Here is a 12,950-nt window from a genome sequence, read left to right as displayed (position 1 = left end):
AATAGAATTCAGAAAAGCAATATTAATCACCGAAATTTACAATAATTTTGTTTGACTGCATAGCTAATAATTTATATTGAATATTAAATTAAACAAACAGATTTTATTTTTAAAAAATTGAATACAATCAGAACATAGCTAATAATTTATATGCGTCAAATAAGTTAGGGAAATTTCATAAATTGCGAAACCATACGAGTTTTGTAAACACCGTCCAAAATTTTTTTTTATTAGGAATTAAATAAGTATTTAAAATACGGCAACGAAAATTCCCATTTTCTAAAGCAATTATTTTCTCGTACGAATTATGTATATTTGAGTTTTTTTTTAATTTATTAGTTTTTAAATTGGATAGATTATTATATGTCCATTTAATGCAATTTATTTGGTCTTCGGATCAAACCGCACGGTCTAACTTTTTTACCTATAAAATAGCGAGGATGCGTACATTCGAAGGTATTATCGTTTCAAATGGCATCAAATATGCAATGCAACATCATGTCTTGCAATTCTGATTGGCTTAAAAAACCTCTTATGAATTCAAGATTTCCCAAGTTCTTGCGCCCAGCGATATTAATGCGTGCATCAAATCTGGTAAGACACGAAGACACCGCTTGGTTCGTAGGATTATAAGTCATATATATACTTGTTCTATGATTTCATCCAATGTAATTTGGTTCGAGATAGTTGTACAAAAGATTAGTGTCATGCACTATTATATTATCTTTTATTCAAATATATTGATTTATTATTTTTGTATTATGCATATTTTATCATTCTATCCACTAGTCAAGTGATACGTACCTAAAAATAGATGAAATATTACGCAGTTCACATAAAATTGATCCCTTTGATCGACATCCTATGTGAACACGGCTGAAGATGTAGATCACATGCACTCGATCTGCTCTCGTTTAGCTAGCAACTGCATAATTAACAACATTTTTTCTACAGATAAATGAGAAACCAATTAGTACTAGAGGCATTGAAGAACTGAAGGAAAAGAAAAGGAAGGAATTGAAAAGATTGTTCTATTTAGAGGATTCAGGCTCAGTACTACAAGGAATGAAACTGATAGACAATCTTCAATGGTTGGGAGTTGCACACCACTTCGAAGATGAAATCGATTTCTCGTTAGAAAAGCTAAGCCAGTGGCATTCATGTGGAGAAGATCATGACGACCTTCATTCCACTGCTCTTCGTTTCCGGCTTCTCCGGCAACATATGAAGCCAATTAGCTGTGGTACAGTACTACACTTTCCAATAGATTATATTTACCTCCTCTAATAAATGATAATTCTACGTACGTACATACATGCTAATCAGTGAAGTCTATCTGATTAGCGTGGTTTGCAGCACTAGTCCGAAATTTAAGTGTTGTCTTCACGTCATAAAAAAATAAAAATAAAACTAATTAACTCACGACCCCGTTAATTCCTATCGTCTCTTTCCCATTTCCGTCTGCTTGCAGCTGGAAAAATGTCCAACAGAAAACTATGGTAATGATCTATGTTGGTTGAAAAAATAGATAACGATTTAATAATTCATAATTTATATTTTTTTTTATAAGAATATTGGAAGAACACAACTCGATCCAATGTTGTGTGACTTGTGTCAACCTCAAGTAATTTAAAATCCTGCTTCCGCCTCTTGTACGTTTGAATGGTACTTCATTTTTTGAATGGTACTTCATTTTATGATCAAGTCATGTGATCTTAAATTCAATCGTACCCAATATGGATGTGATATATCCTCAATATATATAATTGTTCATATTTAGCACGTACAAATTTATGGATACATTAATTATATATATTTAAGATGAGTACGTACCGTACCGTACGCTTCCCAGTGTTCATCATATTTACGACGAATATTATCCATACATTATCTCACGTATTTATTTAAGTATCTAGTTAATTTACATTACAAGAAGCTAGGCAAAAAATGTTACTAATATTTCGAATCAATGTTTACTAATTAAATAAATATGGACATCAACTATATATATATATATATATATATATATATATATATATTGAGTTATACTGACATATATATCTAATATTTTTTTTGTTTTGTTTTGTTTTGTTGATTTGATTTATTTCATTATGATCAATATCGAACAGATGTTTTTGAAAAATTCGTGAAGGACGAAAATATCAGAAAATCCTTGATCAAAGACAAAGAGGGACTCTTGAACTTATATGAAGCCTCATATTTAGGATCAAATGATGAGGATATTATTTTATTCGAGGCCATGAAATTTTCAGAAATTCAGTTAAAAACATCGGTTGAAACAATGAGGCCGGATTGTCATGTTATTTCACGGCGGATCAGCCGAGCTCTAGAGCTGCCGAGGCATCGGAGAATGGTGAGGTTGGAGTCTAGATTGGGCATAGAAGAATATTACGACATGCAAACAAACCATAGTTGTCCTCTTCTTCAACTTGCGAAATTAGATTATAACAATGTTCAATTGTTGCACCAAATGGAGCTTACTCAATTAACCAGGTAAAGATATATATGTACGTATTTCACAATATTTAATTTTTCGGCCTCCTCCTTAATTTCAAATATAAAATCTATGTATTTTCTATGATCAAGCTTTTAGTCATGCAAGAAAATTATGTTTTTGGTCTTTAAGCTTTGAACGGGTATAAACAAATGATCAAGCTCATAGAAGTTAATTTCGGGCTCAAGATTTTTCAAGTTTAATCGTTTGCTTATATATTTTTGTTTATTTTGTGGCGTGGGAACCCGCAGCCGCTACTTTCGGTGCGCACTGGATAAACCCTAGAACTAACGCAATAGCCTGCAAACTACGTTAGCCAAATATACCACTCTAGGCAAGCTCTGTGTGAAAGGCTAGTCCAAAAAGGTGTTGGTAGGGGGAATCGAACTACTGACATCTGACCAAGAATTCACCTACTCCACCAACTTGGACACCATAAGGGCAATCGTTTGCTTATATTATATTATGCTAACATGGATCTATATATATATTTGATATTATTTAGCTGATACATAAGGTGCTTTTCAGGTGGTGGAAGCAACTGGGCGTAGGGGACAAGTTGGGTCACTTTGCGAGGAATTCAATGGGAGAATGCTTTCTGTGGACTGTTGGAATTTTCCCAAACCCAAAATATAGCGAAGTTCGCGTAGAAATGGCAAAAGTCATCGCCATTTTGTTAGTCATCGATGATGTTTTTGACAAATATGGCACTTTTCATGATCTCTCACTCTTCACCCGTGCAATTCAAAGGTATATATTCATTTTTGGTAAACTATACAAACTTTATGTATGCACGCATCTGCATCACAAGCATGCAAATCACACATATTATAAATTTTTTTATAGTGATATATCTTTTCGCTATATAATATTTTATTTTTGAATGGTCTTATCTGATAAATTTCGCAGATGGGATGCTAATGCGATTGAAACACTCCCCGAGTACATGAAAGTATGTTACATGGCATTGTACAACACAACTAAAGAGATAGCCCACAAGGTTCTCAAACAACTGGGAAAAGACATTCACCATCTCCTTAAGGGATCGGTAATATTACATATGTATATACTAACATACACTAAACTTTTTATCTTACAAAAATCAATCTCATTACATGTTATTTTTTGTGATATAGTGGATCCATACTGTGGAAGCTTATATGATCGAATTCAAGTGGTTCAGCCGTGGAGAACAAGCGGTTAGTGCCGAAGAATATGTGGAAAATGGAGTAGCCACCGCGGGGGCGTACATGGCCTTGGTGCATGCATTCTTCTTGATGGGAGAAGGCCTCACAGATCATAACATAAAACTGATGTCTAAACCATATCCTAAATTATTTTCTGCTTCAGGGAGGATTCTACGACTTTGGGACGACCTTGGCACTTCAAAGGTATATCCATTTTTTGCGGAATATTTTTTCCTTCGAAATTATCCTATATATGTATCAACACAGTTAACTTTGAACAAGATAGTGAGACATGAACTGAGAGAAGTCAAATAAAATTTTAACGATCGATGAATAAAATTCGTGTTGATTAACATTCCAGGAAGAAGAAGATCGAGGAGATAATGCGTCGATCATAGGGGTGTTAATGAAAGAGAAGAATCTGTCGACTGAAAACGAAGCCCAACAACACATCAAACAACTCATTCTGAAATTATGGAAAGATTTGAATGGGAATCTGGTGGATTCAAATCCATGGCCCTTGTCTATAATCAATGTCTGCTTTAATATGAGCAGAACCGCACAAGTGTTTTATCAGCACCAACAATACAGCTATGCCTCCAATGTCAAAAACATTGCTGATTCTATATTTTGGGAGCCCATTGAGCTTTAGCTACATCGATCTATTTCTTTCCAACGTCTTATAACCGAATTCTATATATATATATATATTGACTTATAATTTTGAAATGTATTCCTAAAATAAATAAATAAATAAATAGACAGCATCCATCTTGAGTCATATCGAAAAAGTAATTTACTTTCTATTACACCACTCACAAAGAGCATAGCAGAGGCTGTCTTTGTAGAGCCATGTATACAGATGCATAACCCTTGAGCCTTTTTGAGACAATATAGCTGCAAAGTCATGCTTAGATGATTTATCATTGAGCCTTTTTGAGACATGTTTATGAACTCTATAGATTACCAAAATCATAAGAGTAAGTACTACGATTTTACCAATAATCACCACAAGAACAACTTCCTTTCTTGAAATGATGAAACCGGTTTGTATCTCTAACAACAATCTCCCTGTTAACCAACTTTGATATTAATTTGGTTGCTAAATGGCAGTTAACACAAGCCCGCAAATTCTTCGTTATCCTAAGTATGGTTCCAGGAGCCGTACTGATGAGTCCATATGCAATTGCTAGCCTTTCGCTGTGGTTACATAAAATTGCCTCTTTTTCCTCGTCGTCCAGATCGTGCAAAGCCGATTCTCTGTCAGGGGCAAATCCACACTCCAATAACCTTGTTTCCAACCACTCAAGCTTATTATATATCTCGTCTGATCTTGAATGAGACTTGTCACCCATACGGAAAGCCTGAAGGTTTCCATTTATCTCAATGGTGCTATATCCCAAATCTTTGTTCAATCCTTTCTTCTTCATCAGTACTCGAATCTTCGCCACACCGTCCCACTTACGGGAAGCGGCATAAAGATTAGAGAGCTGCACATAGTGTCCTATGTTTAGTGGATCTAAAGCGAAAAGCCTCTCTGCAGCATATTCACCAAGTTCTACTCGACGATAGGTCTTACATGCACTCAAGAGAGCCCCCCACACCGAAACACCTGGTTGTACTGGCATGGTTGTGATGAAATTATAGGCCTTCTCCAAGCACCCAGCTCGGCCTAGCAAGTCAACAACACCAGCATAATGCTGCTGGCTAGGCTCAATGCCAAACTCCTTCATGCTGTTGAAAAATTCCCACCCCTTATCTACGAGACCAGAATGACTACATGCGGTAATCACGCCAAGAAATGTAACATCATTTGGAGATACTCGAGCGTTCTTCATTCCATCAAAAAGTTCAGCCGCTTCTTTTCCTAAACCATGTAATGCATAACCCATTATCATTGAACTCCATACAACTATATCTTTCTTGACAATCTGGTTAAAAATCTGGCGGGCCAGCTCCACATTTCCACATTTTGAATACATGTCAATAAGTGCGGTGTTCACGAATACGTTATCTCTGAACTCACTATTCTTAACATGGTCATCCATCAATCTTGCTTGCTCGAGTGACCCCAGTTGGGCAGTAGCCAAAACGGCAGATTGTAAAGTTACGGAATCCGGTTGAATGTTTTTTGATATCATCTCATGGAATAGATCCAATGCCTCATTAGCATGACCATTTTTCACAAATCCTGAAATCATTGCATTCCAGAGAATCACATTATGAAGCTTCATTTGATCAAACAATGATTTTGCAGCCGTCACCTGGCCACATTTTGCATAGAGAGACGTGAGTGCTATCCGCAAGTCAGGTTCAAATTCAAGTCCCATCTTCGTCACCAAACTGTGAAGACATCTTCCCTGTTCCAAGTCGTCTATGTCCGAATAAGCCTTCCCAGCACTCACTAACGATATCCAATCCGGTTTCACACCCGAGCCTCTCATGTCTCTAAAAATCCTCAACGCCTCCATAGGATGTCCAAGCTGTATACAACCGGAAACAATCAAAGTCCAAGAAACAACATTCCTATTATTCAACCCATCAAAAACAACACGAGCACGATCATTTTTCCCACACTTGACGTAAAAAGCCATGAGCCCATTTTGCACAACCACATCGCCCTCGAGCCCATGTCTTAAAACCTGCGCATGAACGGCAAGACCAATTTCTTCCGCCGCTAAGCCACCACAAGCTTTAAGAACATACGGAAACGTGTGAGAATCCGGACTCACAAACTCCCCCTGCATCTTCCAGTACATTTCAACAACCTTATCCAACATATTGTGGATAGAATATCCCTTGATAATGGCATTCCACAAAGATACATAAGGCTTCGGAAACTCATCAAACAGCTGGCGAGCATATTCAACTTCTTTAAGATCGCATCCCCTACGGATGAACTTGGTGATAACAAATCCGTTATTCTGCAATCCATGCCTGTATAATTGACAGTGGATTTGATAGAGATGATTTCTACCGGTTGATTTCTCAAGAAGAGATGCATATAAAGATTCAAGGCCACCGAAGCTGTCGCTAGAGTGGTAAAAACTGTAACTGAAAATGCGAGGATTACTAGAACAAAATTCGAACTTGAAACTTTTGAAGAACAGGTAAGGAAATCTGAAAGATCGTTGCTGCAAAGATATTCTACAAGATGACATAAAACCAAACAAACAGCTCCAATTGAACTAAAGTTGCTGCTGCGTTCATCTGTGTATTAATTTTTTTTTAATTAAATGTTATTTTATATTTTTAAAAAAAAATTCTAAATATTTTATATTAACTTGAAATTAACACAAAAAAATTATATATATTCGTGCATACAAATGTTTTAATATTTAATTTATTGTATCATCCTGAAATTGAATATGAAAAAAAAATTTAACACAAAAAAATTATATATATGTGTGTGATCGCGTGCAAAACACACTTTTTTTTTAATTAAAATTTCACCACTTTCTCTTTTTATGGGAAGAGAATTTTATTAACACGAGCATATCATCTTTTAGTGAAACTCAAAATTAAGAGATGGATCGAGTGCAGCAAATTTACATAATGTGATTGATGAAGCCAATGGCGGAACCAAGAATTTCATTCTATCCGGGCTACAATTGTTATCTCTTGAATTCTTCAATATTTTGGAATAAACTACCCGAACTATCATCAAATTATTTCAAAATCCTTCAAAATTAATATATATAATTTTTTGAAAAAATCTTGTGACACCCGGGCTTTAGCCCGGGTGACACTAAGTGTGGCTCCGCCACTGGATGAAGCCAATGGATTCGAACTCCGAAGTCCATTATGGAAGAACAAGTTTGATATGTACTACTAGTAACCGATCGCTCCCTCTTACATCATTTTTTAGAACATGGAATATTAGAATTTCCGTCATACAAATTTGATTCTTTACACTTTACAGTATTGGTATTCTATATATTTTGTCAAATTTCAGTTTTAATCTTTTATCTTTATTTTTCTTATATTTTTCTAATGTGATGTTGACGTGACACAAACATGACATTAAGATAATTTACACAATATCAGCAATATTACGAGAAAAAATTTAGAATTGCTAAAATTAAAAAGATAACCTCCAAGCCTCATGACAAGTCTTGGTCAGCTCCTATCGAGCCAATCTAGTGGCAACTAGGTTGGAATGGTTAACTCGGCAGAATCCCGGAATGAACAACACCAATACGCGCGCTCGGCTCATCAACAGCTCCACCCGCAAGCTGGTATGTGCAGCGTGTGGTGGTTACATACATTTTATTCAAGTTTGAATAATCTAAAATTAACATTTAAACTAAATTAAATTTTCAGTTGGCCTCTATAATCGCTTTTAATTCGGTGGATCCGTTATCATTATACATTGTATTCATTAAACGATTTATCCAACCTTTAATTAAGTTTCTCATTCGATTAATATATATATATATATATATATATATAGAAATGATACCCTGCACCCTAGGTGTGCAGGGTAACATGAGTACCGCATACGTGGCGGTCCATGATTGGTCAGCCAGTTTTTGTAAAAAACAATTGTGTGGTTGTGGGCGCGCCACGTAGGCAGGTGCCCACAGGTGTGCAGGGTAAGGGTGTGCAGGGTATCATTACTCTATATATATATATATATACATATATATATATATATATATTAATCTTGTTATCTTGCACACTAGCATGTACGGTATTTAACATGTTTAATTCGATGGCCTCTAATCTTGAATTTTAAAAAAATTAAAATGTTCGTGTGAAGATCTTAAATATGTTTATTGTTTATGTGGCATTCCACAAAATGTTCACGTGAACATCTAAAAAATATTTAATATTAATATGACATTCCACAAGATATTCACTCGAGCACCTCAAAAAAACCTTTTTTTAGAAAAATTAAAATAAGTTGGGTGTTATCTCAATTGGCATCCAAGTTACCTAGCACACTAGCTCTTTATTTTCAAAAAAAAAAAAAAAAAAAAATTGTTCACCTGAACGGCTGAACATTTTAAACTTACCTTACAAAACTATATATATATATATATATATATATATATATACTAATTTTTGTGACATGCACACGCTTTGTGTGTAAATAATATATGAATATTAACTAGAGTAAATTTGCTTTAAACCCCCAACTCAAACATAACTTTGCATTCAGTTCTTGTCAGAAAAAAAATATTTTTGGAATATCTCTGATCCTTAGCAAAATGTTTATGCACTCCCTGGACTCACATGTTTTTTCTCGGATTAAATTCGGTACAAAACATTGAAAATACAGTACTAATATATGATATTTGAGCATAAAATGCTTCAAAATTAGTACTAATATATGATTTTTAATTTGAGTACTCAAATATATACGCAAGTATTGAAATTTGTATCATATGATACATCGTTGGATTCAAATTTTCGAGACGATCCTACCGTGAAAATTTCAAGGCAATCGGAGTTATTTTGGGCATGGGTGTACATGGATCTCCCGCACTCTAGGGTGCTGGAAATCAAGACTGTGTATTGTATGTATATATTTATACACACATATATATATATATATAATATAACCGAAATATTAGATAAATGATACATATATATATACCATATTTAGCTAATTTTGCATATTTGTATGTATGTGTATATAGATATGTATGTATATATATATATATTTATATATATATAACTGAAATTTGTTTCTTAGGCTGCGTTTGGTAGGTGTGATGAGATTATTAATGCATACAGACTTTGATTGATAAAAGTAGGATAAATAAAAGTTGTGATAATTTTATTATTCGTTTGGTAAATTTTTTTGTGAGATGATAAAAATATGTTTGTTTGTGCAATGACCTTTCTACCCTGCTAATTGACTTTCAACAATGCCACTTCCCACCAAATGAAATCTCAACGCCCTTCTGCGTTTTTCTTGATAAAGCCAACGAAATCGATCGTAATTATATCATCCACCTTTTGAAAGCCCTAATCTACCAACTGACCAACAGCAAAAGATTATGTTCAATAAATCCAAATCCAATAAAATTTCAACCTTTATGATAACTTGATACCACCGATAGAGTATCGGCCAAAGCCCTCAACTTGCCCAGCAAGAGCTCGCAAGCTGGAATCCACGTGGCCGTAAGGTAGACACAAACCCAAGTTCAAATTCGCAGTGGTTGGAATGGAGAGTTTTAGAGCTAAATTTTCAAATTCAGAAAGGGGAACTTGGGTTTGGGTTTCGTCGGTGCCCGTGATTCGAGAAATGTCCATGGTTGTCGGAGTATCCATGCGTTGGAGCTTAGAAAGGAAAAGGACCATTCAACTACAATGGAGTCTAGATCCGGGTTGCGAAGGAAAAGGGGAGGAGAATAGGCATGTAAGGAGGAAGGGCAAAAATGTCAACAAGACATTAACACAAGGTACTGTACCAACACGGATTAGAATACCACCACCTCCACGTGGATTGTAATCAATTTTTTTGTCCCGAAAATAGGCTTTAATCACGGGCTTGTCAGTGTTGTAAATGGCGGGAGGTGGTGGCGGTGCGGTCCGAGACCGCCTACTGCCTCGGCCGCCTAGGCGGTTGAATTTTTTTAAAGCATTTTTATGGGTAATCATATATAGTCATGCATAAAAAAAATCTTCATAAATAAAATACCATATATACAAGGTGAAAATAAATATATAAACTCAAACTAACAAGATAATTAATAAAGATTCATCATCATATTAATACTAAGTAATATAATTACTTTGACAAAAACACTAAGTTTAAAATTCAAAGTTTCAATCCACTAGGACATTATGTCAATAAGTACTAGACTAAACATAACTAATCTTCTAAATCATCCACATATGCACCATCAACAACATTCATAATCCTCTCGTCATCGGACTCAAAATCAACATCTTATTTCTTCTCCTCCTCCGATGTATCTAAATCTTCATCAAGTTCTCTAATGGGGATGTTTCTTGCACTCCTTCTTGGTTGTAGCACTTCATCCGCTCCGGAGGCCTCCGCTACCATTCTCCAAGTAAGTCCGGAACCCGGCTCGACCTCATCTTCATCACCTCCATCAACAAGCTAACCTTGAGCTTCACTAGCTTGTGAGGATAGAAGCGAATCTCCATCCATTTCTCTTTTACTTTTCTTATTCATAAGATTGGCATTGAATTTGACATATACAAGATCATTCAATCTTGATGTCTCGAGCCTATTCCTCTTCTTAGTATGTATCTAAACATTTAAAATTTTAAACCATTGTCATTAATAAAATAAATGGTCTATAACATAATTTACGAATTACTACTTAACATTTACCCCTTCAAATTGACTCCAATTTCTTTCACATCCCGATGAACTACTTGCCAAAGAGAGAAATCTCATTGCCATTTTTTGTAAGTTTGGAGTGTCACCACCATAATTGGACCACCATCCAACTTCAAAAATTAAAGAGGCAAAAAAAGTAATTAAAATTTAAACCAAAGATAGGTAAAAAAAAAAAAAAAACTACATGTATGTTAGTGAATAGAAATAAAGGAAAGAGATGTACCCGGATCAAAGTCATGGTACACATCTACTTTCTCATATGCCGTGATTGCCATTTTTCTTCCAAAGTTACCGAATTTATTCTTATACTTCAACAATTCATTATTAGCAATGGTAGATTGCATGTTCTCATTGGTGGGAAAAATGATCTCGACACAATTCAAGAACTCATTCATAATCTTGGTGTCATTTGACATGCTTGAATCTTTGAAGTAAAATATCGGATTCAACAAGTAAGTGGCATAGTGCAAAGGACTATCAAGTCTACCCTTAGACTTCTCATCAATAATCTTCAAAATAGGGGTGGCATTTTCCTCTTTTTTGAAAGACTTTCTAATGTCTTCTTTGGCTTGTTTAAGTGCACCCAATAAAAATGCCATTGAGGGCTTATCTTCACCATCAACAAGACGTAAAACTTTCACCAAATGGGTGAAAACACTCAAAGCCAAAGAAATACCATTCCAAAAAGATATACTTGTTACTGTCGCCTCCACCGCTTTTCCCTTCACACTACTTAGTAATTTTGTTTTGCTCCACTCTTCGGATGTGAACATAAGTCTCTATTGATCTTTCTTGTCTTTGAGACTTTCCAAAGTCAAAAATGAAGTAGCAAATCTAGTCACCCTGGGCCTCACAATGTCCCTCTTCTTGATATATTTCCTCATAATAGCCAAAGTTCTATGATGTGCATAGATGAATATGGTTAAGGCCTTTGCTTTCTCAATCATTCCACTAAACTTTGGTAGTTTTCCAATTGCTTCAAGCATGAGGTTGATTGTATGGGTAGCACAAGAGGTCCAAAAAATTTGAAGTTGTGTAACCTTCAATAAATCCGTCGCCGCCATATTTTTTGTGGCATTGTCCATCACTACTTGAACAACATGTTGCGGGCCAATCTCAATGATATATTTTTCAACGAACTCAAAGATGTAAAGACCGGTGTGTGTCTCCATGGATTCTTCAATCGAACCAAGAAATGAAGTGCCTAGCTTGCAATTAACACATATATTCATAATGATTCTCCTCTTGCGATCGGTCCATGCATCGGTCATTATTGAACATCAATTTTTCATCCACTCTTCTTCATGATTTTTTAAAGATAATTTGGTCCTTTCGACTTCTTGCTTCAAAAGTGGCTCTCTTAAAAGATATTGACTTGGAGGTTTGTAGCCCGGACCGAATTGTCCAATCGCCTCTACAAGTTGTCTAAAGCTTTGATTATCAATTGCATGAAAAGGAATTCCCGCTTCATAAATCCATCTAGCAACATACTCATGCACATCATTTGTAAACTTTAACTTCAAGGCATCATTTATGTTTTGTTGTCTTGCCTTTGTTGGATCAATTGCGGATGTCCACTTATCAATAGGCCCGAGGTGCTTTGACTTCTTTTTTGAAGAATCTCCTATCACTTGACAATCACCATCCTCTTCACCAACACCTATGTTTACCTCCGCTCTCTCTTCATTTAGTTCTTCCATTCTTTCTCGCTTTTTATTCTTGCTATTTTCAAGATAAGCTTTCACTCTTTTTTTGTCCTCATCGGAAGCTTTAGTACAAGCTTCAACTTGTCCTACAATACCCGCAATATGAAGTTTCATCCTATAAACTCTTTCTTTAATAAGCCTCTTACACAACTTACATGTGATCCAATCTCTTTTTTCTTTATTATACAATATCCCATAATCTCAAACAATATATTTTG

At 35.3% G+C, this 12,950-nt stretch overlaps 3 protein-coding genes across 3 annotated transcripts; 1 reads left to right on the top strand and 2 right to left on the bottom strand.

Annotated features, from left to right (window-relative positions):
• Nucleotides 1-484: 484 nt before the first annotated feature.
• Nucleotides 485-4,357, top strand: LOC140890701 (monoterpene synthase TPS4, chloroplastic-like). The gene is made up of 7 exons (XM_073298689.1): nt 485-594; nt 955-1,243; nt 2,130-2,514; nt 3,044-3,265; nt 3,425-3,563; nt 3,652-3,906; nt 4,064-4,357. Exons 1-7 carry the CDS (start codon nt 499-501, stop codon nt 4,352-4,354), a joined length of 1,677 nt encoding a protein of 558 aa, XP_073154790.1. The 5' UTR covers nt 485-498; the 3' UTR covers nt 4,355-4,357.
• Nucleotides 4,358-4,412: 55 nt separating this feature from the next.
• Nucleotides 4,413-6,885, bottom strand: LOC140890700 (pentatricopeptide repeat-containing protein At3g12770). Its single transcript, XM_073298688.1, has one exon. The coding sequence runs from the start codon at nt 6,861-6,863 to the stop codon at nt 4,698-4,700; it is 2,166 nt and encodes a 721-aa protein (XP_073154789.1). The 5' UTR covers nt 6,864-6,885; the 3' UTR covers nt 4,413-4,697.
• A 3,895-nt stretch (nt 6,886-10,780) lies between these two features.
• Nucleotides 10,781-11,799, bottom strand: LOC140890039 (uncharacterized). The gene is made up of 3 exons (XM_073297787.1): nt 11,250-11,799; nt 11,018-11,136; nt 10,781-10,933 (listed from the first exon to the last, which is right to left on the bottom strand). Exons 1-3 carry the CDS (start codon nt 11,797-11,799, stop codon nt 10,781-10,783), a joined length of 822 nt encoding a protein of 273 aa, XP_073153888.1.
• Between the last annotated feature and the right edge of the window lie 1,151 nt (nt 11,800-12,950).

The sequence above is a fragment of the Henckelia pumila genome, chromosome 3, assembly GCF_033568475.1.
Source record: "Henckelia pumila isolate YLH828 chromosome 3, ASM3356847v2, whole genome shotgun sequence".
Classification (NCBI taxonomy): Eukaryota; Viridiplantae; Streptophyta; class Magnoliopsida; order Lamiales; family Gesneriaceae; genus Henckelia; species Henckelia pumila.
Note: the sequence above shows the minus strand (reverse complement) of the source record. Positions and strands in the feature narration are given on the sequence as shown.

What these genes read in the sequence shown, in the direction of transcription:
- LOC140890701 (XM_073298689.1), top strand. Translation starts at nt 499, where the DNA reads ATGTCTTGCAATTCTGATTGGCTTAAAAAACCTCTTATGAATTCAAGA. An exon ending in GAGCTTACTCAATTAACCAG is followed by an intron (nt 2,515 to 3,043) that starts GTAAAGATATAT and finishes GGTGCTTTTCAG; the next exon opens with GTGGTGGAAGCAACTGGGCG. An exon ending in ACGACCTTGGCACTTCAAAG is followed by an intron (nt 3,907 to 4,063) that starts GTATATCCATTT and finishes TTAACATTCCAG; the next exon opens with GAAGAAGAAGATCGAGGAGA.
- LOC140890700 (XM_073298688.1), bottom strand. Translation starts at nt 6,863, where the DNA reads ATGTCATCTTGTAGAATATCTTTGCAGCAACGATCTTTCAGATTTCCT.
- LOC140890039 (XM_073297787.1), bottom strand. Translation starts at nt 11,799, where the DNA reads ATGTTCACATCCGAAGAGTGGAGCAAAACAAAATTACTAAGTAGTGTG. An exon ending in GTACCATGACTTTGATCCGG is followed by an intron (nt 11,137 to 11,249) that starts GTACATCTCTTT and finishes TAATTTTTGAAG; the next exon opens with TTGGATGGTGGTCCAATTAT. An exon ending in ATTGGAGTCAATTTGAAGGG is followed by an intron (nt 10,934 to 11,017) that starts GTAAATGTTAAG and finishes TTAAATGTTTAG; the next exon opens with ATACATACTAAGAAGAGGAA.